The sequence below is a fragment of the Camelus dromedarius genome, chromosome 4, assembly GCF_036321535.1.
Source record: "Camelus dromedarius isolate mCamDro1 chromosome 4, mCamDro1.pat, whole genome shotgun sequence".
Lineage (NCBI taxonomy): Eukaryota > Metazoa > Chordata > Mammalia > Artiodactyla > Camelidae > Camelus > Camelus dromedarius.
The window spans coordinates 37,254,124-37,279,582 of NC_087439.1; the positions used below are offsets into that span (position 1 = coordinate 37,254,124).

At 38.1% G+C, this 25,459-nt stretch overlaps 1 protein-coding gene and 1 long non-coding RNA gene across 4 annotated transcripts in view; one reads left to right on the forward strand and one right to left on the reverse strand.

The window, feature by feature from the left end:
* LOC116153024 (uncharacterized) overlaps positions 1-25,459 on the forward strand; it is a 344,527-nt gene that overhangs the window by 87,354 nt on the left and 231,714 nt on the right. The window lies entirely within an intron of this gene.
* The window catches only part of PLA2R1 (phospholipase A2 receptor 1), a 104,364-nt gene that overhangs the window by 56,206 nt on the left and 22,699 nt on the right, over positions 1-25,459 (reverse strand). For both annotated transcript variants that reach the window (XM_031451522.2, XM_031451521.2), the window contains exons 4-10: positions 18,349-18,522; positions 14,554-14,667; positions 13,925-14,068; positions 11,714-11,908; positions 10,337-10,494; positions 8,411-8,509; positions 5,122-5,234 (exon numbers count right to left, since the gene is read on the reverse strand). In XM_031451522.2, the coding sequence (XP_031307382.1) occupies positions 5,122-5,234; positions 8,411-8,509; positions 10,337-10,494; positions 11,714-11,908; positions 13,925-14,068; positions 14,554-14,667; positions 18,349-18,522 (997 nt within the window). The remainder of the gene's footprint in view (positions 1-5,121; positions 5,235-8,410; positions 8,510-10,336; positions 10,495-11,713; positions 11,909-13,924; positions 14,069-14,553; positions 14,668-18,348; positions 18,523-25,459) is intronic.

Below are 25,459 nucleotides of genomic sequence, written 5' to 3' on the forward strand. Positions count from 1 at the left end.
AAGTTTTTGAATATTGTTTATTTCAAAAGACAAGAAGAAAAATATAGAATTAGAAAATACGCCTACTATATACACAAAAAATAAACCTAGGAGAGCAGAAGGGGGGAGGAGTGAAAGTGAGGGGACACTTTCACTTTTTAGTTGATATTCTTCTGGCTTGCTTGAATTTATACCAATGAGAATGTTTCTATTGCATAATTTAAAAGGGTAATCAAAATGTGTTTTTAAAAAGAAAATTACCTGCATTCTATAAAACAAAGAAACAAACAAAAAGCCCAAACCAACCTGTCAGAATTAATAAATGAATTCAGCAAATTGCTGGATAAAAATCAACACACAAAAATCAGTTGCATTTCTATATACTAAAAATGAACAATATGAAAAGAAAAACAATTTCATTTACAGTAGCATCAAAAAGAATAAAGTACTTGGGAATAAACTTGACCAAGGAGGCAAAAGACTTATTATACATTAAAAACTACAAAACACTGCTGAAAGAAATTAAACAAGACACAAACAAATGGAAAGATGTCCCATGTTCATGGATTGAAAGACTTATTGTTAAAAATGTCCATACTACCCAAAGTGATCTACAAATTGAATGCAATCCCTGTCAAAATCCCAATAATAGTTTTTTTGCAGAAATAGAAAAATCCATCTTAAAATTCATATGGAATTGCAAGAGATCCTGAATAGCAAAACAAATATGAAAAAGAAGAATAAAGTTGGAGGTCTCATACTTCTTGATTTCAAAACTTACTAAAAAGTACAGTAATCAAAACAGTGTGATATTGGCATAAAAACAGACATATAAACCAGTGGGTTAGGATAGAGAATCCAGAAATAAACCCTTGCATATATGGTCAAGTGATTTTCCACAAGGGTGCCAAGACTGTTTAATGAGGAAAGGACAGTCTTCTCAACAATAATGTTGGGAAATCTTCATATCCACCTACAAAAGAATGCAGTTGGACTCTGACCCTATACCATTTACAAAACTAACTCGAAGCGGATCAAAGACCTAAACCTATGAGCTAGAACTATAAAACACTTTAGAAGAAAACACAGGGGAAATTTTTCATGACACTGAATGTGGCAGTGATTTCTTGGATAAGACACCAAAAACACAGGCAACAAAATAAGACAGGCTAAACTGCACTTGATCAAAATTAACAACTTTTGTGCATCAAAGGACACTAGTCAATAGAGTGAAAAGGCAACCCACAGAATAGGAGAAAGCATTTGCAAATTATGTCTCTGATATCCAATTAATATCCAGAATGTATAAAGAACTACAACTCAATGACAGAGAACACTCCAATTCAGAAATGGGTAAAAGACTTGAATAGACATTTCTCCAAAGGAGACATAGAGATGCCAATAAGCACATGAAAAGATGCTCATCATCACTAATCATCAAAACCATAGTGCAAATCAAAACCACAGTGAGATACCACCTCATACCCATTAGGATAGCTATTATGTAAATACTGAAAATAACAAGTATTGGCCAGGATGTGGAAGAATTGGAACCCTTGTGCACTGCTGGTTGGAATGTAAAATGGTGCAGCTGCTATGGAAGACAGTATGGCTGTTCCTCCAAAATTAAAAATAGAATTATTTATATGATCCAGAAATTTCACTTCTGGATATATTACGCAAAGTAACTGATAGCAGGGACATGAAAAATATTTGTACATTCATATTTATAGCAGCATTATACACAATAGCCAAAAGGTAGAAGCATCTCATGTCTACCAATGGATGAATCAATAAACAAAATGTAGTATGTACATATTATGGAATATTATTCAGCCTTAAAAGAGAAGGAAATTCCTGCACATGCTACAACATGGATTAACCTGGAGAACATTAGGCTAAGTGAAATAAACCAGGCACAATAGGACAATGACTGTATGATTCCAGTTATGAGGTAATGAGAGTAGCCAGCTTCATACAGATAGAAGGTAGAATGGTGGGTGACAAAGGCTGGAGGCAGGGGAAATGGGGAATTAGTGTTTAATGGATATAGAATTTTAGATTGGGAAGATGAAAAATGTTCTGGAGATGGATGGTGGTGATGGTTGTACAATCATATGAATGTACTTAATGCCACTTATAAGGGTTAAAATGATAAGTTTTATGTTGTGTATATTTTAGCACCATAAAAAAAAGTTAACTGCAAAAGTCTTTGGGGCATATGGTGGGTGCAAGAAAATGGCAGAGCTGTAAAAATATTTGAAAATAATGCATGTTTAAACTTAGGAGAAAATGAGATATTGCAGCATTTCTCACTTTCGGCAAATTTCTCAAAATCAAATATCATTTTAATTATTTTGTACCAAATATTCCATGGCTGATTGATTCGAGGTTTAGATAAACATGCACATAGACAATTATCCATGGTAATTCTGAAACTCAAGTTTTGCATTCGTGTTCTGTCTGAAAGCAAAGTGATCAAGCCTGAAAAAAATTTTGTAACAGCAAGCAAAGAAAATTCTGTTATCGGTGATGAGGGTTTGTTTTTCTTTCCTTCTCCATTCCACAAAGTGTTAAAAGTCCTAGACCAGGAGCAGTTGCCTGATAACAAAAGAAATACGTAATTTGTAGCAGGTGGTTCTAATTGTGCCCATCAAATCTGTCGCTCAATTGTGCAGAAGAGTGGAAAATCAATTAGTGACTACAAGCTTGGGTACCGGTGAGTGACAGGAGTGCCTTAACTCAAACAGGAAATCAGTAATGGAAGAAAATGATTACCAAGGTTACTAGTGGATAGTCTTGGATCTGAGGAGACTTTCCATCTTCTGCCCAACCTTCTCAGACAAAAGATGCTGTTGAAAAATATCCGAATGTGTATTGTCACTCAAAGAACAGTATGGTGTGGGTCTTCGTTTCTTATCTGATAAAGTCTGAGTGAATAAAAATCAAGAGCATAGGGCCCTTCCTTTCCTCAACTTGCATGTCCCATGTTGGAGTCACTGCTTTGGGTGTAGACACGTTTGCAGGGCCTTGTGCCTACTTGTAAACTGCCTGGGAGAGCTCCTCCCTGGGGTAACGTGTAGTAGCTCGGGGGCTTGGCTGGTGACTGAGTAGCATGACAGCGCAAGGTCACCTGGGGGGCCTAGGAGGCTGGGATGGGATGAAAACAAATTTACCTATGCTATTGTTCTGCTTGGGAGCTGGACCACGCATTAGCTTTGGCTACTGAATATAGTTTATCAAAGAAAAAGTTTGTGGTAGTCACAGCATACTCTTGTATCCAGCTTTGGGAAAATGAAACAGAGTAGATTTTTTCCAGACACTTTCTATCATTTGCATAAGGTTCCCGAAGGATTCTCAGAAAGTGAAGTGTTTGAACTCCAACAGATGTCTGCCTTACTGGGGTCACTTAGGCACTATGAGCTTTCTGTAATGTCACTTTGAATTTATCCATTTACTGTTTTATTTCACTTTCTTCAGTTGTTTCATGTGTCTCTTTATCTGCTGGCCTGCTAGTAGCACGAGGACAATTGCACCATGACTTTTATTTGTTTTGTGCAGCATGCCAGTGTTTAATATGATGCCTCTCACAATAGAGATATTCAGTATGTATTTTTCTAATAAACTCTTGACTGTTGATTGTTTGCATAGTCAGATAACATATGAAAGTAATTAACACAGTGCCAGGTATGTGAGGCACTCAATGAATATTACACAAAAAAAGAAATGAGAGAATAAGACATAAAAACAGGTGAAATAATTAGACCTTGTTCTTCACTGGAAAAAAAATAATTGTAATTAACGAAAGAGCACAGCTTCATTGGTCAGACTCCTGAAAAAAGTCCAATGTTGACACACTGACTGGAGGACTTACCAACCCAAGGTGGTCTTGAAACCTTTTGGGTAGGTGAACAGGCAGAAGATAAAGGTCCTTCCACCTGGTAGCTATTCTGGGAAGGAGGAAAGTAGAACTAAAAACAACATTGAGATATATCAGAGGTCGTGCTATCCCCCAAAGAAAGGGTCTCCTGACCATAAAATATTTCACCAGGCAATTTATTTTGCAAATGCTATCAATCTATTCGTGTGTGTGTGTGTGTGTGTGTGTGTGTGTGTGTGTGTGTGTGTGTGTGCAGGTGCATTCCTGTGCATGGTTTGGAGGAAAGACTGGGAAAGAAGTTAAGAGGTAAGAGGAGAAAGGAAATTTGTGTGGCTTTGAATGTTGATTTCCTATGTGGAGAAAGCAGAGAAGTCACACAGAATTCCTCCTGGGGGTTAGACCTACATGTGAAGGGTCTCTAGATAAAACCATAGCACCAGTTGTCCTCTTTCCTGGTCTTCAATGAATATTTTTAGAGACCATTGCCTCAGTTAAAAAAAAAAAAGCAAGTGACTAGCCTTGTGGTGATAGTTTTCTGTGGAACCACTGAAGAATTCTACCTTGCTTTTGTCTTTGGCTTGGAGGAGTCATTCTCCTAGCCCTTACTGTCCTCCTGAGATTGATAGTGACACTGAGGTCACTTCTGATGTTGGTACTTTTATTCCCTGCTACACATCTGAAGCATGTTGCAAATTGTATGGAGTGTAAAAGGGACACAGATTCTCTGCATGGAGAAGACATCTATGCACAGAGAAATCTAAATCTAAACAAACACAGACCTAGGAAGCAATGGGGAAGCATTTGAAAATCCTCCACAGTTTAGTTTTACTTATTTTTGTTCTAAAAAACCCCACATGACTCACACACATTACATTTCAAAAATACTTCATTTTTAAATGGCATATTTTTTCTGTAAGCACTTAGACGAAATAGAAATACACCTGAATAAATTAACAAGCTAGATAATTAATAAATCTTTATGGAAAGTAAAAGTCATCTTCAATTTTACTGTTTGTTACTAAAGTATACTATACATTAGAGCATTAAATTATTTAATTTAATACTCTAAATTATTGATCATTTTAAGAACAACATTGTATGATTTAAATTCATCTAAATCAACAATTTAAATAATTTAATACCCTAATGTATAGTACACTTTAGATTTTGGCAAGTGACTGATTATGGATAAATTTGACCATTCCAAGAGCCCTCAAAAAAAAAAGCATAGTCATGTTTCTGATAGAAAACTTCTATTTTACCTGTTTGTAATGGTTACAAGTGCAGGAGGACAGTAGTAACCACTGGAGGCGTGGTCAAAGCTTCGAAGGACAGTGTCAATTTTGTAACAGAATCCGCCATGTCTCTTCCATCCCTTAAAGAAGGAAAAGAAAACTTAAGGACATAATCTGATTTAGTTAAATAGCAAAATATATATTTGTGTGTGTATTCTTATTTACCATTTATACAACTTTCTTTTCTGAGCCACTCAAAACTTGAATTTTTGTCTTGATATCTTTATATTTATTCTATCTGATAATGCCATTTGCTACAGCCACTTCTACATTTATTTAATTAATTCTTAAAACCTAAAAGCTTTAACTTAAAATCTTAAAACCCAAAACCTTAAAAGCAAATGAAAATAAAGGGACATGCACTCAAGATCTCTCCTCCCCACTCCCCACTTTCTCTCTGTCTGTTTATAGACTTATAGGATTTCATGTAAATGGTTCCTACAGGGTTATAGAAATCAAATCTTGGCTTTGAGGACAGAATGCATAGGTTTGAACCCAGGCTGTACCATCGTGTGACCTTATTTAACTCGCCATGTCTTAGTTTTCTCCTCTGTAAATGGAGATAATAATAGTATCCACGGGGTTGTTCTGAGAATCAAAGGGAGACAGTGCAGGCAGAGACTGTGGAATAGAGCCAGGAATTTAGTACGAGCAAAGAGGGCATAAGTATCTAGATAACAACATGTTATATTTTTTCAACTTTCTCTCACATTGCTTATTTCATGTTATCCCACTGAGATTCATTGAGATTACAGAGATGGATAAAGTCAGAGACTAGTGGAGACGGTGGCCTGGAACCCAATTCTCATGCAATCCAGGATGGTCTTGACTGGATCATCATGCTCCCAAATAGAGATTGGTGAAAATACATTTTTTTTGGTAGATATTATTCCTAAATTAATTGGCTAGACTTTTAGAGAGAAAGCAAACAAGCTTTGGCACTCAGACAAAAATGACAAATGTGTAGCTGTGTAGCTCAGCCCTGGGAGCGATGAAGGGTGGCTCTATTCTTTAAAATCATACAATGCAGGAGACATGGATTCATTAGTCTTCTCTATTTCAACTGAGTTAGTTTAGTTCTTTTTTTCCCCAATATTAGAAAATCATATCACTTCTATCAATCTATTTTTATGTATTCACCAGTTTTAAAATACACTTCACTTTGTGTCATGCCAAAACTTGCCAGATTTTGATCAGATATAAAATGATTTCTGCTATACTATTCAGAAAAGGTCTTGGTCTTGCAGTAAATTAGAGAAAAATCTTGTTTTAGAAATAAGCTATTTTAGTTCAAAACATTATTAAATGAGGCGTGGATCACAGGAGTGCCTGCTGCATCCAGCCCACCAGGATGTGCTCTGAACTCACCCCCTTAACTTCTCTCCCCAACCTTATCTGTGTGAGTAATTGACAGTGTCAGCCGAACCCCTCCATAGGTCACTCCAGATGGGGCAGGGAGGTTAGACTGCTTTTGTATTTGGAAGGACAGGAGGAGAAAGGCTGACAATTTGACCTTTCTGACAAAGTATTCCTTCTTCATTAGTGGTTTTTAGATCATAGGCTGCTTAGCAAAACAAAAAATCCAAGAACTGAACTGGCTCAAGAGAAGAGGGGAAAATGTGGCATTGTAATAACCAGAAAAACAAAGACTCTTTACTACAAGCCTTTGCTCACACAATGAAAGTGGGAAGAATAACTGATTGTATTTGTGAATATCCTTTGTACACGAGGTGCCATTTCATTTTAAATGAAATGATGGTGGTGACAATACTGAAACAATTGCTTATATTATCCAGTCCCAAAAAAGTGACTCTGATAGAAATAAATTGTTAAAAAATTTCTGCTTTGAAATTACCAAGACATTTTATAAGTTGATTGTGCATGTGCAGACTGTTTAGAGAATTGCATTGAAGCAACTGGCTAAAAGAAAAGAAACTTTTGAAACCATATTCATACACAGATGCATAAAGAAATTAATGGAATTTCCCAATAAAGTTAGACAACTGGCTCTGAACTCAGGATCTTTAAATATTGGTAAGGCTACCCAGAAGAAGGGAAGCAGTATACAAAAGTTTGAATAGAACATCAGTTGTTTCTGCTGTGTAAGAAGCTAATTACCCTTTCAACATAAATAAAACATGTTGAGTTGCCTTGAAAGCCACTGTAAGACAGAATTTTTTTCAATATTTCTGGTCAGATAGAGATTAGGTCAATGATCAGCTTTAACTCAGTAGTTGTAATCATTAGCTACAATGTTTGGTCACATGTCAGCTATGGTACATGTATTATTCAGCTAAAGTATGAAGAGTAACTGATTAATGAATCAAATGCAGTTTCTGGAGAGATGGGTCATCATTTAATTGGAACATAAGTAACTGGATTAGAAGAGAAAATAATGAAAAGAGAACTGAATAAAAACCAGATCTGTAAAAAATTTGAGATTCACACAGCATAAAAATCTCCAGTACTTAAATCCAAAATATTTAGGGGTGTGTGTGTGAGAGAGAGAGAGAACACATGTGTTGAGGACACTGATAGGTAAATTTTTTGTAACTTACTGCAGAATACTGAATGTATTTCAAGAAGTTTAAAAAAGATTATTTTCTAACTTTAAGCCTAAAGTATTAAGTATTTTTTAAGTACTGAAAATAGTACTTTAAAAACCAAAAGTAGTTTATTACTTAAAATACTAAGTAATACTTCTATTATCCCTTTCCTAAATAATAGATATATTGCAAGCATGCACCTCTCTTCATTACTGTATTTTATTCAAATATTCAAGTTGAAGACAAGTGAAAAGGAAAGCAAGACTCTAGGTGCAGAAGGTCACTCTCTGACTCAAAGGAATACATTTGTTTTCACTCTGACAGTCTTCATTGGAAGACAATGAAAACCACGTGTGAGACAGGGCATCTCATGACAGGCATTGTTTGTACAGATGGTAGAACAGGATCATTTACATTTTTTATCTCAAAAGAAAACTAGTCTTGGGTGGAAGTAGATGGTAAGACAACAGTGCTTTGCAGAGCTGTAAATCCTTCAAGTGACTAGCTGATAATTTTCTGGTTTGTTAAAAGTAGCCCACATTCAGGAAAAGAGAGAAGGAAAGGAAAGAAGGAAGGAAGAGAGGGAGGGGAAAGAGAGGGAGGAGAGAACAAAGGCAGGAGAGAGAGGGAGAGAGAGATTAATTCATTTTAAATTGATGGTGGATAAATTATTCTGGTTGTGAAGTCTTTGCAATGTTAAGAGCTCTTACCTCTTGACAGCCTGATTCAGTGTTAGAAAGGATATGGCCTGCTTTCTTACAAACGTAAAAATGTGTTTCTTCGCAATTTTTAACTTTCCAGTGTCCCTCCTAAGGGGAAAAAATGTTACAAGATGAATGAATACACTCTGTTACTAATACTGATAGGCAACACCAATTATTTTGAATAAAAATGTGATTAATAATAAGTGTTTCAGGGTGGGGTACAGTGTCAGGATCTTATGCTGTCATTAGAAAAGGTTGATTCTCTGCATACGAGTGGGAGGTCTGGCTTTACATTAAGCTACTCTCAATTTTTTTAAAAGATGGGATAAGTAGCGATTCTTAATCTTTTGTGTGCACCAGAATCACCTGGAGGAGTTACTAATACACAGTCGACTGGGCCCCATGATCTGCGTGTCTCATTCAGTAGGTCAGGTAGGACCTGAGAATTTGCATTTTTAACAAGTTTTCAGGCGATATTGATGCTGGTGGTCGGGGGGGCCACACTTCGAGAACCACTTGGATGAAACTATCCCCCTGACTATGGGAGAGTGCTGCTTCCTCTCTTCAACCGGTTTTAGATTTAAAATTGAATACTTTGTTGCATACCTGGTGCTGTGTAAACCTGACGCTGAGGAAAAGCCTAAGATAACATTATCATAGCCAAACTCCATGTTCCACTCCCAGTGCCCTTCTTCACCATGAATCCTCCAAAGCCCCACTCCATTTTCTCTTTATGTGATGGGCAGATACCTTCATGTCTTCTAGCTCTACTGAAGGCTATTCTTATATCCTTCATTAATAATGATTAAAATTTTATCCCCCCGAAGGATTTTTTTATTTTAACAGACCTTTAGGCTAAAATCACATGATTCAAATTTTAGGTGGTATCTCAGGCATGCAGGGTTTTAGGGGAATACAGAGCTCTTCCATGACCCTCAGAAACATACTATGTAGGAGGCTGACACCTTCAAATGTTAAAAGCAGCCTTGTAGCCCTTTCCTGTAGTCTTCCAGCAAACCATCCAGTGGGATAGTGTCAGGCACAGTGTAGTTGCTGAGTAACTATTGGACAGATGGATGAATGAATAGCTTCCTAAGCTCTCAGATTCAAATTGAAGTGTCAGCCATACTTGCCTGAGTGCTGTAATTGGACTGCACATTTTTTTTGACAGCCTTAAAACATAAAACAATGGAGTGTGTCTTAAAAGTAAGTGCTTAGAAATTTCTCATGTTTGGCTGGCAAGGTCACTTTGTCAAGCTACTTAAGTAACATTTAGTAAACTGCTTCTTGGGGGAACTTGGTATAGTATCCTGGCGTTTTGAAAGAATGAGGATACCTACCAAATCTCAACCTCCTAAAACTCAGCCAGTGAGTTCAGCAGCTCTTCAATCAAAGAGATTCTAAACATATGAAAAACAAAAAGCCTTCAAATAGCTTGGAATTAAACTAATCTCTTTCCAATGTATTCTCTGGGTAACAGCCACAGTTACTCTTAAAATGTAAATCAGATCATGCCCTTTGTCTCCTTGAAGCCCTTTAGTGGTTCCTATCAAACATGGAAAGCCTTGGCTGACTTTGGGCAGTAGTCCCCTGCTGGAATGTTGTTTCTCTGACCTTCAAGATTTTTTTTTTTCCCCTTTACATCCCTGCTTCAATGTCACCTCTTTAATGTAACCTCTTCCATGACTGTCCTGTCTGAAATAGATGTCCCAACCCAAGTTTCTCACCGTTTTGAACCTACTTCCTCAGAGCTACCGTCACAGCCATAATTACCATGATTTTGGTGTGTACGTGTTAGCTGCCTAGCAAGGAAGCCTCATGAGGGGCAGGCATTGTGCCTGTCTTAGTCTCTTCCACAGCCCCAGTCCTCAGCACAGGTGGCGCTCAGTGCAAGTCCAGCAAAGTGAGCACTGAACAAATGAGTCAACTTACAGGTTGCTCTGCTGAGACACATTGCTGGCTTCTATTTGGAAAAATCTGGGGCTCAAGTGTGTGCCAGTTTGTAAAGGTGACGGAGGAGCCACTAGACCATTCAAAAGAAACTGGAATTCTATTGCTGCTCAAACCAACCCATGTTTCTGATGCATTTCCTGCAAGAGATAAATGGAAATTACTTACAATAATCTTAGTATCTGCAAAGGAGATAACACACAGGGGCTATTACCGACATATACCGCTTTACATGTGATTTCTTCTTTCTTTATTCATTGGATGAAACCTGTTTAAGTTTCAGTATGAAACATCTCCAATATAGGCCTTATAAGTGAGGCAGAGGGGGAGGTAAAGCCAGTGCAAGGACAGAGCTTGCACAAGTGAGATTGCTGGAACTCTAGTTAGTTCCTACTACAGTGTGGGGAATAGACCTAAAAAGTCTGGTTTTTCTTCTGCCTCTAGAAAGGAAAAATAAGAGGGTATTTTGGATTAAGAAAAGGGTACTTAAAAAAAAAACAACTTTTAATGGTGTCTGGCTTTTATTCTTTTTTTTTTTTTTGCCTTGGGGAAAAAGGAGCAGAAACTCTTAGTAGCATTGAATGGGAGCAATGAATGGGTTTGCTAGAAAAGTAAATGAAATAAATCTTGCCACTCTAGGTAGGGTGAAAAGACTCTCACAGATGGAGAGAGATGTTCCAGTGCGCCATCAAGATGGAGGCAGCTGCAGGAGTCCTTTAATCCCAAATGTAAAGGGTGACAAAATTGACAAGAGGAGCTTTGTTTTCACTCCAAACTAAGACCTAACATTGAACAGGTCATCAGAGTAGATGCTGGAGAGTCTTTCCATTTAAAAAATTTATGCTGAGTCAATGATTTCACGGTTTTCCAGCAGAATTCTTTGTCAATATATGACAACGGTAGGGGCAGATCTGCTCTGGTGGAAAAAGCTGGGTGGAGGCCTTGTTGCTTGGAAACCACCACACCAAATAAATTATCCATTTTCACTGGCTAAAATCCAACATTTCCTAGTGCTTGGATTACATGACCACAGCACACTACTGCTATCTAGTGCCCATAATTCAGGCTTTTTTAGAAATTTCAGGAAATGACCATTGCCCCTTAAAAAACCTACATAGATATATTAGGTATTTTGACATGTGTGAGATGTTACAAAGTTCCCAAACATGTATTTTGTAAAACAAACAAACAAACAAACAAAAAACCCAATGAATTTATACTCCTGGATATTATTTGGAAATTTCAGATATATGTGCCATAAATAATCACTTTCAAGTAGCTTAATTTCTTTTTAGCTCCACTAATATAGTTACCACATTACATTTCACACCTCTTAAATCAAAGACTCTTGGCACTCACCATCTCCAAGAAGGGTTGTAAGAAACTCCACCTCTGCTAACGAAGCTATGTCTGTTAGTGTACTGTTATCAGACTGGCAGGAATGCAAAGCTTCATTCCAGGTCTTCTCTTCTTTCAGAAGTTTATAGCAATAACGATTGTGGGGATTCCAGCCAGGCTCACAGTGGGTAGCATAATATTTCCAAGCATCTTTTTCTTTTTAAACCAACAAAACCAATGTCATTTTCTACAATTATTTTACCATTACTTATTACCCTCAATATAAATTACCATTAATATATGATTATTTTTTAAATTTGAAAAGCAGAAACATATAATACAATGATATAAATCATAGCCTTCTAGATCTTCAGACCTGAGAAGAATCCACTCTATGATCTAGCTTCATTTTCCAGATGAGATAATCTAAGGCACAGAGAGGTTAAGGAGACTTGGTAAAGTTGATACAACCAAAGTGAATGTCAGGGCTAGATACAAAATTTAGCAGTTAGAGCTGTCCTTCTAAAAAAATATTTTTACACTGAAAAAGGAGTATTACAGAACACACTTTAAACGGTTCTTAAAGGATTTTATACACAGTATTAGGTGAGGGGAGTTATTTACCCTCAACTGAAAAGAGTCTGAAATTCTGCTACTTCCTCCAGAACAGAGATGACAAAAAGCTTGGATCCTGGGGGTCAGTCTGAGTGGCTGTGGTGTCCCTCTGGGTTCATATGGACTCCGGGTTTGACTTACGGGAAAAGAGCGCCCAGATGCTTTGACATTGGCGGGGAAGGCAGCTGTGTGCCTGCCAGTTTTGGCTCTCCTCTTCCAGGAGCTTGCCCCTAGACTGGGTGACTCCCTTAAGCATTAATTTAGTTAGAAACAACTTCACTGCTCTTTGGGAAACAAGACATTCTTTTAAAATTGCTTCTAGGACTCTGACAGCGATTAGAATCACCATGGAAGAATGTTAGAACATTTAGATATTATCTATCCCAGTGGTTTTCAAACTAAAAACATACTCACAGAGCCCCCTTTAAAAATGGGACCATAAACTTTACTCTAAAGATAAGATAAAGAGATAAACGAGGAACTTCTCTGACGCAGGGTGGAAACAAGCAAGGAACCTGGGGACCCCGGATACATAGATTGAAGACACTGGACTAGATCATCAAAAGTATTTGTTGAACTTGAAGCTACAGCAAATAATGCAAACAAACTTAGCTTAGTTGCCCTCATTTCTTTTCTTCTGACCTCAATTAATAAATCAGGAGAGCAAATAAAACAGAAGAAAAGAAGGATAGCAGAAGGCAGTGCAGGAGGACATAAGAAAAAAAATGAAAGAAGAAATTGAGACAGGAAAATGAAAGGGAAAGAGGGAGGGACAGGACAATAACACCACCAGCAATTTCAGCACATTCTTGACATAATGAAAAAATCTCTCCATGAAAGCTGGCACAATGCTTCTCCTCGCCTCCGTTCTCTGCAATACCCTTAGACTTAGCAGCTTGAAGAAAAATAAAAGTCAAAGCTTAATTGTAAGGGATAAGACTTTAAAATGATAATTCAGCTTGTTATTTTAAATGTAGAGTTGTTTCTATTTATGCTGGTAATGATTCTTTAAAAAATGGTTATGTTTTTAACTCTACTTTCTGAGTTAAGATATTAATTCCCACAGAAACTAAAAAGAGATAACTGACCTTAAAAACAGAAATAACTGGGCTTTAGGAACTAGATTGTAATTTGTTGGTATTTAAATCTTAGTTACACCAAAAGCTGTTGTCGGTTATTTCTAGGAGGATGTGTTACTAGTAAGAGATACGGAGCGTGATAGGAAATCAGTGAGGTAAAGAATTTTAAAAAACCGTTTACTGATTTACATACTTAATTTCTAGGGTAGCCATAAATAAAACTCAACTAGAAAAGGAAGCATATTTTTTTTTCTAAGGCAGAAAGAATGCACAGTTTTTGAAAAGAGTGGGAGAAAATGTTTTCTATACTTAGATTATTTTGCTTTAGCTTTTGGAAAAAACCTAAATGCATTTGTTAAATTCCTGCTGCCTTTGGAATAACAGATCTTATCTAGTTACACATTTTTAGTCATATAAAAACTAGCTTTAGCTAAGTTTAAATTATGAATTATTAGCAAAAATAGAGGAATTTGAATATTATATTTAAATATATTTGAGGACAAGTAAGCAATTCATAAAAAAACTTAAAAACACTTACCAACTACTTCCTGATCAGTGTGGTTTAGGTATTTTTTACATATATAAGGCAAGGTAGACTCACAATCCCGACTTCTCCAGGCATTTGGCATAAATGCATTAAATGTTCCACAGTGATATTCAATGAATGGCTCAAAATTTATTTCTGAAAATACAATGTGTGTGTTAGAAGCAAAAGCAGTTAGTTTAATATATGTTGAAATGCAGTTTTAGCATCAAGGAGACAGCCCTTCTCTTTGGCATAAGTAGTAAATCCTATAAGATGTTATATTTATGATTTTGCAGTTGAAGTCCAGGCATGACAATGAAATGATTTCCCAAAGATAGCAACAACTGATTTTATCGTTTCCAAGTAGAGAAATATTTTGCAATCTGTTGCTATTTTTAAAAACAACTGAGTAGAATCTTGGCTTTGACCCAAATCCTCCTGCAACTTTGGCTAAATAGCTTATCTTCTTGGCCTCCATTTTCTGGTCCAGAATAGCATGCCTTGTAGGAATTCAATCAGGCTTTAAAAATGTTTATAAGCCACTTTCACAGTCACATAGCTTACATATACGTGGGAAATACTGCTATTTTAGGCCGTGGGATGATGCTACCTGTCGAAGGTAAACAAAATGCTGCAGGTACCTGGGTTCCAGTTCAGGTAGTTGAGGGGTGTTCTGTCAGACCACTGCCAGCCAGCGTTTTCATCCAGCTGATTCAGCCCTATCCACAATTCCACTGCTTCACTGCCCAAGTGCTCTGAAATGAAGAGAAATACGGACTTTCAAAAACAAACAAACAAACAAACAAACAAACAAACAAAACAGTATTACACTTCTTTCTTGTTTTCCTATTCCTGGAGCATGGAGTCCTAAATTAACTCCACCAATGACAGAAAAGGCTTTAAGTGCTACTAAGCCCCACCCTGGTGCTTCAGAGTAAAAAAGCCAGCAGCTGACAGCAGCTGTGAAGTGCTTAATGTAAGCACCCACCCAGAAATGCTGCTTCTCAGTGGCCTTCAATCCATCAAGTCTGCATGGTGACAAATTTGAGGCCATTTAATTTGTGTGAGCTCATGCACCTGAGGGTTTTAAAGAGTGAAGGAGGAAGTGTCCAGGGCCACTGCCAGGAAGTGCCCCTTTGTCTTCCTTCTTTTGCCACCTATGCGTGGTGGCCTCAGTCTGGAGGCTCTGGGATTTAAGGAGGTGTGCTAAAGCAAGCAGGGGGAGGGCTGTCTATTTGAGGAACCAGTCTAGCCTAGAGGATGGCACAGCCCAAGGGACCAGAGCGTCCAGAGGGATCAACAGCAGGCTGGGGCCGTGAGCAGTGCAAACGCTTCTTCAGCGTGGGGTGGGAGAAGGTTTTCTGGCCCCGGGAACTCTGCTCCAAGCCAGTGCACCACGGCACCTTGTGTTTTAATTCAACACCATTTTTGTTATAGATGCTATGTATAAACATGTGCATCGACACACTTGTGTAGAAAAATATGTTTATCAAAATTGTAGAATTCAGGGAAATTTTTCTTTGGCTTTTCTTTCCATGCACCTGAATATTAAAAATTATTCTAGAATAAACATGTACTACTTGTGCTGTAAAATTTGGGGGGGGGGAACAGTGTCAGAGACTTTTAGTGAAAGTGCCTAGTTTTGTGACACCTTCAAATGTTGCCATTGAATCTTTTAATCTATAAAGGAGAGCATTGTTCCCTTATGGTTCATCTGCTTCAGAACCCAATTTATTCTGAGCCAGATGCCGGGGCCATGCCTGAGACTGAGACCCTGACAGATAAGAGTTATAAATAAAGTGCATGTATGTCTCAGTTTGCCTGGAAAATTCATAGCTTTTGCTGGTAGTTCCAGAATAAGTATTAATGGCAGCCCCTTTTACTCTCGAAAGAGTCTCAGTTTGGATGATCAATTGTATGGGTCGCCCAGGTTATTAAGATTAGTGCATTCAGACCACGAGGTTGCAGCACCCTCTGTGATTGGGCATTTTAATATAACAGTGGAAAACTGGAAGAACCTAACCACTTAAGGAAAAAGGAAAAGATGCTTTATAATTTTGAGACCCCCAAAATCACTTAGCAGAAAAAGCATAACATTCATGGGCCCAGCCCTTCCAAGTTTCTGCGGCATAAACACTCTTCCTTATGTCTGAGTAGCCCTTTCAATAGCACGATTTGATTAAATCATCTAAAGGGTGTCATGAAGACAGTAGGCAGAACAGAAGATGGATTGACAAGATGGAGAAATTTCCACATTTCTGCATTTCATATCATGTAAATGCCAAGTGATGCCTTCAAATAATCTACCTAAAATATTTAGATATAAATTATTCCTATCTTAAAATTATTTTGAATAGCCTCTATGCAATTGTTTTAACAATACACATAAAAATATTGTGTAATTTATAATCTGTGTTTAAAAGTACAAAAATAGTCTATTTAGCTTTACAACTAAATTGGATCATAATTCTATAATCATAAATTCAAACCTAAATTCCTTTGGATATTTCTAGGCATTTGTGGCACCTTGGATAATTCTTTATACCATAGTTAATGTTCATCAGTCATTAACAAGAAACAGTAGATTATTCTCATCAATAAAAAATACCTTGGTCAGAACAAGCTTTAGTCTTTATGAATAGACTTCTGTTTTCCTAAACAATTCCCCAAATCTAATTATAAAATTGTGGTATTTAAGTCAAAGTCTCTGACATATCTTATTTGTTTAATCATTATTCAAATTTGATGAGCAAGGCCAAACTCTCTATTAGAGATCCCAGCAGTCGAAATAGATAACAATTTTAAGTCATAAATGGTACACAAAATTTTCCATAAATACCATTACAGGCTAATAATGATATTGGAAATGGGTGTTCTCCTGCAATATGACTCATTCAAATTAGTTTCAATGATAATTCCCCACTTTTGCATGTCTGTGGGGAAAGGGGATGACATATACTGTTCATGCATTTGATACAATCCTTCTAGAAGGTATATATGATTTTCAAAAGCCTTAAAATGTGCTTCCTCTTCCACTCAGTGATTCCACTTCTGCAAATTTACAGAGGAATAATTGGGGATCTATGCACAAAGGTATGTGCAGGGATGATTTTTAATAGCAACAAATAAATAAAACAAAATAAATAAATGTATCTATTCCTATCTCATATTTGGAGATTAGATAAAATATATCATTGCTAACCTTTATCACTATGTAGCCATAAAAACAATGATGTAGATATATATTTATAGACATGGACAGATGTTCATTACATGCAGGTAAATTATATAAGCATGTTACTAAACTGTGTGCATAGTTGCTGTTTAAATGTTGAACACACATTGAGTGTTTGTTATGTGTGCCAGGCACTTTTCTAAGACTTCACCTGCACTACAACATGTAAGCCACACTGCCAGAAGTAGGCATTGTTATTATTTCCATTTGATAGCGGAGAGAAGTTGAGACACAGAGAGGTTAAGTTACTTACCTCCTTAGCCCTGCTAGTAAGTGATGGTGGTGGACTCAAATCCAGGCAGGTGACTCTTTGGTCCCTGCTCCTAACCTCTGTGCAACAGCTGCATCACATTTTTATACAATACCATTTTTCATAGATACTATGGATGTATGTTTTTGCAGATAAGTGTGGTTATCTTTGGTTTGTGGAACTGAGATTTTTCTTTCATTTTCTTTCTGTATACTTGAACTTTTAAAATTATCTTAGAATAATTTTCATATTGTTATTCTAGAATAAAGGTGTGCAATAAAATGTGAAAGTGTCAGAAACTTTGAATGAAAGTGACAAGTTTTGCGACACTTTCAAACGATTCCCCCCCAAATTTAAATATTGTATGTACACATCTACAAACATACTTGATCTGTAAGGGAGAAGTAAGAAGACAGTTGAGGTGAGAGGTGAAATGCAAGACCCAGTCATTAGCACTCTTTTGATAGTTTGTTATTGTCTTTAGTGTTAGTTAACATGTGTGTGTTTTTTGCTTTCCCAATTAAATTTTAAGTTCTTTGGCATCCACCAGGAAGCCTACTTACACAGTGACTGACAGGTCAGATTTTGTGTAATTAATAAGCAACTTAATTATTTATTAATGGAAACTGAATGGCTAAGATCTCCAGCAAAGCAGGACTTCGTACTTAAGTTTAGAAGTCTCCTGGACCCACTTGTTAGAGCTGCAAACTCTCCTGAGTCCCTTGCCGTGGCCTCGACTTCTCCAAGGGAGAGAAAATAAGAGGTGCCAAGTGGAATGGCCCAGAGTTCAGGTCAAAATTCTGGGTGTGGGTTTGGACCATGTTAATAAAATAAAAATATTTTCCAAGGGGCTTACTTTCACCAGAACGTCTCTTTGCATATATGGACGTAATTGTAAACAACGGTCATTTTAATTGTATCAACATCAATGTGCATCATCCACCTACTTACTCCTTATGAAATTTTCTTCAGTCTCATCTGCAATACTTAATAATACACCTCCTTGCAGCTGGCATGAAGAGTGTGCCTCACTCCAGGAGAGGGATGAAAGTAGGTTGAATTGGTAGCAAATGTGTGAGTTGAGATCCTTCTCCCAGACAGCATCACAACCCACCTTGGTAGATGCTAGAAACAAAATCCATTAAAACATTAACTATAAATCTTATTTTTATCTATACAGCAATATATTTCTAAGATGAAGTTGAATGAAATTATTCCAACTTACAACTTTTAAAACTTCAGTGCCCTTTTCTATTCTTGGTTAAGTCTTTATGATGAAATCTGCATTTATCCCATTGGCATTTTATGTTTAAACTCTTTCAAGATTTAAGGGAAATTGAAGAAATTATCAACAAAGAAGCTCTAATTCTTTCTGGGAAAATAATAGAAGCCACTTTTAAGAGAATGTAATATAATTGAAGCATTTGTGAAAATTTTATCTGAGTTCTTTAAAAAGCAGTCAGTTAGAACTTCACACTAAAAGCTGAGTGAATTGAAATCTTTATTTGAGATAGATGCAAATGTTGTTTCAAAATGCTTTCCCCAAAAATATCAAAATGCTAGGTGGACTAAAAGGTTACAGTAGAAATATGAGTCTATAATGAACTCAAGTTTTCAAATAAACATTGAGAACAGGAACACTGATACTTAGTATAACAAAGTTCTTTCAGCCAAAAGGAGAAGCACAATCCACTTGCAAAACATTGGCCAAGGACCGCATAGTTTACTTAAAAGTAAATTTAATGAAGTATGAAATGTGGATCTGAAATCTGAAGTTTATTGAAATAACAGAAAATAAAGACCTAGGATGGGTATTTTTGCTGAAATTTAAATCAAACCCCACGGTGAATTAAGCCATAATAATTACCTGAAATCAAACTCAGCCAAAGAATTTCAGAATGTAGAAAATGTGGACCATGCTGCAGCATGAGTGTAACTGATGGTCAGATAATCTGTTAAAATCTAGAAACAGCCTTTCCCAAACTGCGATCCACAAAGTATCACGGCTTCACGAGATCCCCGAGAAAAGCTGGGACGTAATGCACGTGTAGCCTCCTCTGGGAAATTTATGATGTAACTAGCATGTTTAAGATCCTGAGAAGTTCTATAGTAAAGAAACAGCTGAATTTTAACTCAGTATCCTTCAAACTTATTTGACAATGAACTCTTTTTCGTTTGTTTTCTCTTCCCTGCAGTACTTAGTTAATGGCTCCCTTGGGGGTGGGGGTAGTTTGTTTTCACGTCTGGTGGCAACATGTCTTCCCCAGAACTGAGTTAGTTAAGGAGACATTAATAAACCACATGTAAGTCTAAGGTTGTCTACAGTTTCCTGACTGACACACGTATTTAGAGAAGGATCCAAGATGGAGGGAGGTCAGAAGACAAGGCTATCACCAAGTAAAACTGAAGGGAAAGAAGAGAAAGGAAAGAGGAGGACTTGGTTTTTGTTTGCTTGTTTGTTTGTTTACTGGGTAGCTTAAACAACATTTATTCCTCACAATTCTGAAGGCTGGGAAAGTCCAAAATTAAAGTGCTAGCAGATTTACTGTCTGGTAAGAAGGAAGGACATTTTCAGTAATCATCTTGCCCTGGTGGCTAAAATTTCCCCATTGACTCTGAGTTCTTAGAGACTGTCTTCAGTTAAAATGCAAGGCCATCCATGAGATGGACAAGACACTACACATTATCAGACATCAGTTCAGTCTTGTTCATCCCATATGACAGCTAGGGCCATGAGAGAGGAGCAGGAAAATCTTTACAATTTCTGTGTGCATAAAAGTTGCTTCGCTAGCTTCTAAAAAAAAAAAGCAGAATACTTGTTCTGAGTCTTACAGACTCTGAATTAGTAACTCTGGGATGGGATTCAGAAACCTGCATTTTAAACATATTCCTGACTACAAGGCAGTTGGTCCACAAAGCAAACACTGGGAAACACTGGCTTAAAAGAAAACATTCCAAGCACTTTCTAAGCAGAGCAGGTATGAGTAGCCTTTGGCTACTAGAAGATAGTAGGATCAAAAGGGGCGATGGAGGAGAATGTCAGAAAGGGAGATCTGGGTATTGGGTACCTGCCTCTCACCTACTGCCTTGGGGAAAGAGTCAATGATAAGTCCTAATTACAAGCCTCCAGGCTACAGCCACATCATAATAAGAAAAGGTCTGGAGGACACTTCAATTGATCTCATTCCCATTTTTGCCAAGAGTTGGTCCTGCCCTTTCAACAGGACTAGATTGAGCTAAGTAAACACAGCCTTTTGCAGTAAACTGCCTGGATTCTATACAGTAAGCAGTTAAGGTGAGAGGCTTGCGGGTGATCCTGGCTCTGCTGCAAAGTACTTTTTGTTAGATTTCCCTTGGCTTTGTATCATCTGTGCCAATTCTTAAGCGTAATCAAAAGGAAAACTTCCAGTCAAATGCTTGCAACAAGGGCTTATACCTTATACTCTTCTAACAAGTCAGTTCATTTATCATTGAAACTTAGTTTCAACTAAAATATAGGAACATGTACTTCTGTGCAGTTAGACATAAGTCCTCTCTCTGCTTCTTTAGATGGGCTGCATGTCACTCCGTGTGTCTTATTTGAAGATTGTGTGGTGGAAAATGGGATGAAAGTGCCACCTTGGGCCTGGGCACTGTGATGTGCTCTCTTGATCTCTCTTCACGACCGAAGGCTTTACTTCCCCAGCTGTCAGCACGTAGCTCTTAAAGTTAAGCCTTCTTCAAGTATTGCCTTGGCTGAAGAGGCTGTTTCCCCAATGTCACTCTCCCTTCGAAAGGCAACCTGCAAGCCATGGCTAGTCAATGCAGGGCTATAGAGAGCTCCTTGTCCATCAGTCAGGGGGTGGCCGATCCTGCATCACGAGCCTCTGCAGTCCTGCTCTTTTCTCTTCCTTTCCACGCTTATTGAACCTGAGGCCACTCCCCAAGAGACCTCTTGTGTGTTCGTCTTGGCCTCGGAGACAGCTCTGAGGAAACCCACCTGCCTCAGGCTGCACCTTGGCCTGAGGCACTGGCATGTATTTACTCCTAGTCCTCTTGCTTCGTCATATTTAATTTCTCTTTCCAAGCCACTGCAAATGCAAGGTTAAAGGCTGGTGTCTCAGGTACATTTAATTTTCTTTCAAATTAAAAAAATTCAAATCTAAGGGCTACCATCATATTATTATATTTCCTTTGGTTGCCTTTATATTATCTTTTCTGTCACTAAATTATGAGCTCCTTGAAGGAAGCAACTGTGCCATATATTCCTTTGTACCTCTTATTATTTGGTGAAAGATTACCAAAATCTTTTGCATGATGCTATAAATAGGTGATTTTTCCCTTTCAAAATACACCTCTCTTCTAATGAACTGAAGTATATTCATGTCAACACTGATTTTGTTATAGAATATGGCTGAGATGCAGCCATTTCTCCTTCTCTGTTAACATGGCTTATTTGTTCCCTAAGGATACAGCCTTGTCATTGTCCCAGGTGTACTCTTTCCTCCCACTTGAAGAAATGGTTGAATTCTTAAAAAAGAAAAATTCTGTAAGCATCTGTGTACAGGTTTTCATGTAGGCTTATGTTTTCATATATTCACATGTATTGATCTCATATCCTATGAATGAGTCTATTTGTTGTAGTAGTTTTTTAGTGGATTCCTTAGAATTTTATATATGTAAGATCATATCACCTGCAACTAGAGATAGTTTTACTTCCCCTTTTCTCATCTGGATGACTTTTACTTAATTTTCTTGCCTACTTGCCCTGCCTAGATCCTCTAGCACAGTGTTGGACAGAAGTGGTGAGAGTGGACATTCTATCTTATTCCTGATTTTAGGGGGAAAGCATCCAGTCTCTCACCATTAAGTATGCCCTTTATCAGGTGGAGGAAATTCCCTTCTGATCCTACTTTGTTTGTTTGTTTTTCATGAAGGGATGTTAAGTTTTGTCAAAAATTTTTTTCTGCATCTATTGAGATAATCATGTGGTTTTTCTCTTTTATCCTATTGATATGGGTATTGCATTAGCTGATTCTCAGATTTTAAGCCCCTCTTGCATTCCTGGGCTAGGTTCCAGCTGGTTGTGGTTACAGTTCTGTACATGCTATTGGATTCTGCTTGCTGGTGTTCTGTTGAGGATTTTTGCATCTATATTCATAAGAGATTTGGTCTGTAGTTTTCTTTTCTTGTGATGTCTTTGGTTTCAGTACCACAGTAATGCTGGCCTCACAAGATGAATTGGGAAGTGTTCCTTCCTTCCTCTTCTATTTTTCCATTTATCCCTTTTCTTTCTTTCTTTCTTTCTTTCTTTCTTTCTTTCTTTCTTTCTTTCTTTCTTTCTTTCTTTCTTTCTTTCTCTCTCTCTCTCTCTTTCTTTCTTTCTTTCTTTCTTTCTTTCTTTCTTTCTTTCTTTCTTTTTTTCTTTCTTTCTTTCTTTTAATTGAAGTATAGTCAATTACAACGTGTCAATTTCTGGTATACAGCACAATGTCCCAGTCATGCATATACATACATATATTTGTTTTCATATTTTTTTCATTAAATGTTATTACAAGATATTGAGCATAGTTCCCTGTGCTATACAAAATAAACGTTTATTTTTTTAATCTACTTTTATATATAGTGGCTTTCATTTGTAAATATCAAACTCCAAAATTTATCCCCTCCCACCCCCTTTCCCTGGTAACCATTAGATTGTCTACTAAGTCTGAGAGTCTGTTTCTATTTTGTACATGAGTTCATACTGTCCTTTTTTTTTTTTTTTTCTTTTTTACATGATTCTACATGAATGATATCATATGGTATTTTTCTTTCCCTTTCTGGCTTACTTCACTTAGAATGATGATCTCCAGGTCCATCCATGTTGCTGCGAATAGCATTATTTTATTCATTTTTATGGCAGTCCATTTACTCTTTAACCCACTCAGTCTGGCAACTAGAATCTATCTTGTCAAGGCCATCAGTGACCTCCATGTGGCCAGATCCAGCAAACAGTTTCAGATCTGTCAGATCAGGCCCTGGAGCAGCATCTGGCAAACTGAGCTCTGTGTCCTTGCTGTTGAGCTCTTTTCTTGACTTCACATGCTTGGCTACCCTTCCCCATTTATGGCTGCCCCTTTTCAGTCTCCTTGGTTGGTTCATTCCTCTCTATTCAAACTAAATATGAGGGCTTAAGACTGGGCCCTGAGTCCCCTTCCTTTCTGTTCCACCCATGCTCTGGACTATCCAACCCAGTCCCATAAATCCCTTTCCTATAACTCTCAAATATATAGACCTTTACATCCAACTGCCTGGTCCACATCTCTGCATGACTCACTCACACATCGCGTGTCCCCATCTGAGAGCTTGATTTTCTCTTCCAAATCTGTATCTCCACTAACTTATTTGTGCATATCAAAAATCTGGGGGCTTAATTAACACCTCACTTTCTCCCTTATCTTCTAAGTCCGTCCTTACAGTGAGGAGTCCAGCTCCTGGTTTAAAATCTCTAGTGATTTTCTAGGCCTGACCAGAGGCAATGACAAAGGCTGCAAGGCAGGCTTCAGGGGAGTATCCGCCCTCCCCACAGCTGACTTGGTGCATAGTCTATGCACTGCAGTCTCTGAAGGAAGCTGCAGGTGAGGACTCAGGCAGCTCTGGTCCATCAAGCTCTTTACATATCGACCTTCCTAGCCCTGGCACCTTCATCCCTAGGTCTCTTTACCTGAGGCCTTGGTCCTCCCCTGGTGGCTCTCGATGGGGTTGGAGGCGGGGGAGGGGAACCTTGAAGGCACTTTTCCCCTCTGACTCAGTACCCAGTGTTTTTCCACTCCTGTCTCTTCCCTCTCACCCTATGTTCTACCCTACAGTCCATAAAACCAAAGAGCACTCAGGGTTCGCTCAACAGTCTGTGCTCACCCCCAGACCCTCGACTGGTACACTACGCCACAGGAAAAACGAAACGGGGGTGTCAGTGCTTCCTCCTTTTTTAGGCTCTTGCTTATACCATCACAGTAAGTGATTAAGGGTTCAACTCTTTCATTTTGGTTTGTTACTTTAATTGGCTACTCAGACATCTGACAGCTCAGCTCTCTCTGTCCAGCTCAGCTGAGTTCCTGCACCATGTGCTGTTCAGTCTATCTCCAAATTAGATCATCAGCACATCTGTCCATGTCTCTCCAGCCCCGCTGCTGCCACCTGACCCAAGTCATCACTATCCCTGGCCTAGGCTATTGCTGGATCCTTATCCTGGCCTCCAGGATTTCCCTCTCTCTCCCATGGAGGACATTTGCCATAAAGAAGCCAGATTAAGCCTTAAAAAATGTTTAAATTATTATTGCTCCCCTGCTTAAGACCTTTTGATGGCTTTCATTTATTGTTAGAATTAGGTAAATCCTCTAGGACACCCTGAATTATCTTACCATGAGTTGGCCTCTGCCTACCTTCCCAGAGTGTCTTGCTCCTTTCTCCCCTACTCGCTGTGCTCTTGCCTGCTTGTCTTTCACTGGTCAAAGCCCTCAGACATTTGGCCAGTGGCACGAGGCAGGAGTGACAGGGTGAGGTGGGGGTGGGGAGTGGGGGGGCAGTTGACCTGGATGGGTGGGAGTCATTTATCATGGATGGACGTTATTTGGAATTGTCAGTGCATGTGCTTGGTAAATTAAAAGCAGACTGACCTTTAGTTGGTTTTATATTACTCTTTAGTTCTACTCAAACAATATGCTCGCTTTATTGCCTATACCAGTGCTGACCACTCCCCAGCTCTCCCTTCCCCTTGTTCCTCCGTCACTGCTGAGCCATGCACTTCAGGTAGGATGTCTCATCCCCCACTTCCATCTTGATAACTCCTACTCATTTCTCAAGCTACAGTTTCCTCAGAAAAACCTTTCCTGATTCCTTGACTTCCTTGCTAAATTTAAATTTGATTTCTCCTTATAACACTGTTTTTGCTTTTTTAAAGTAGCACCTATCAAAAATGGTAATTGTAAATTAATTTGGGTGTTGTACTTGAATGTGAGCTTCCTTAGGGAAGGCACCATGACATTCATCTTTCACTTTTGTGGTTATAATCCCCGTGGCCAGCAGAGCACTTGCTGCCTAG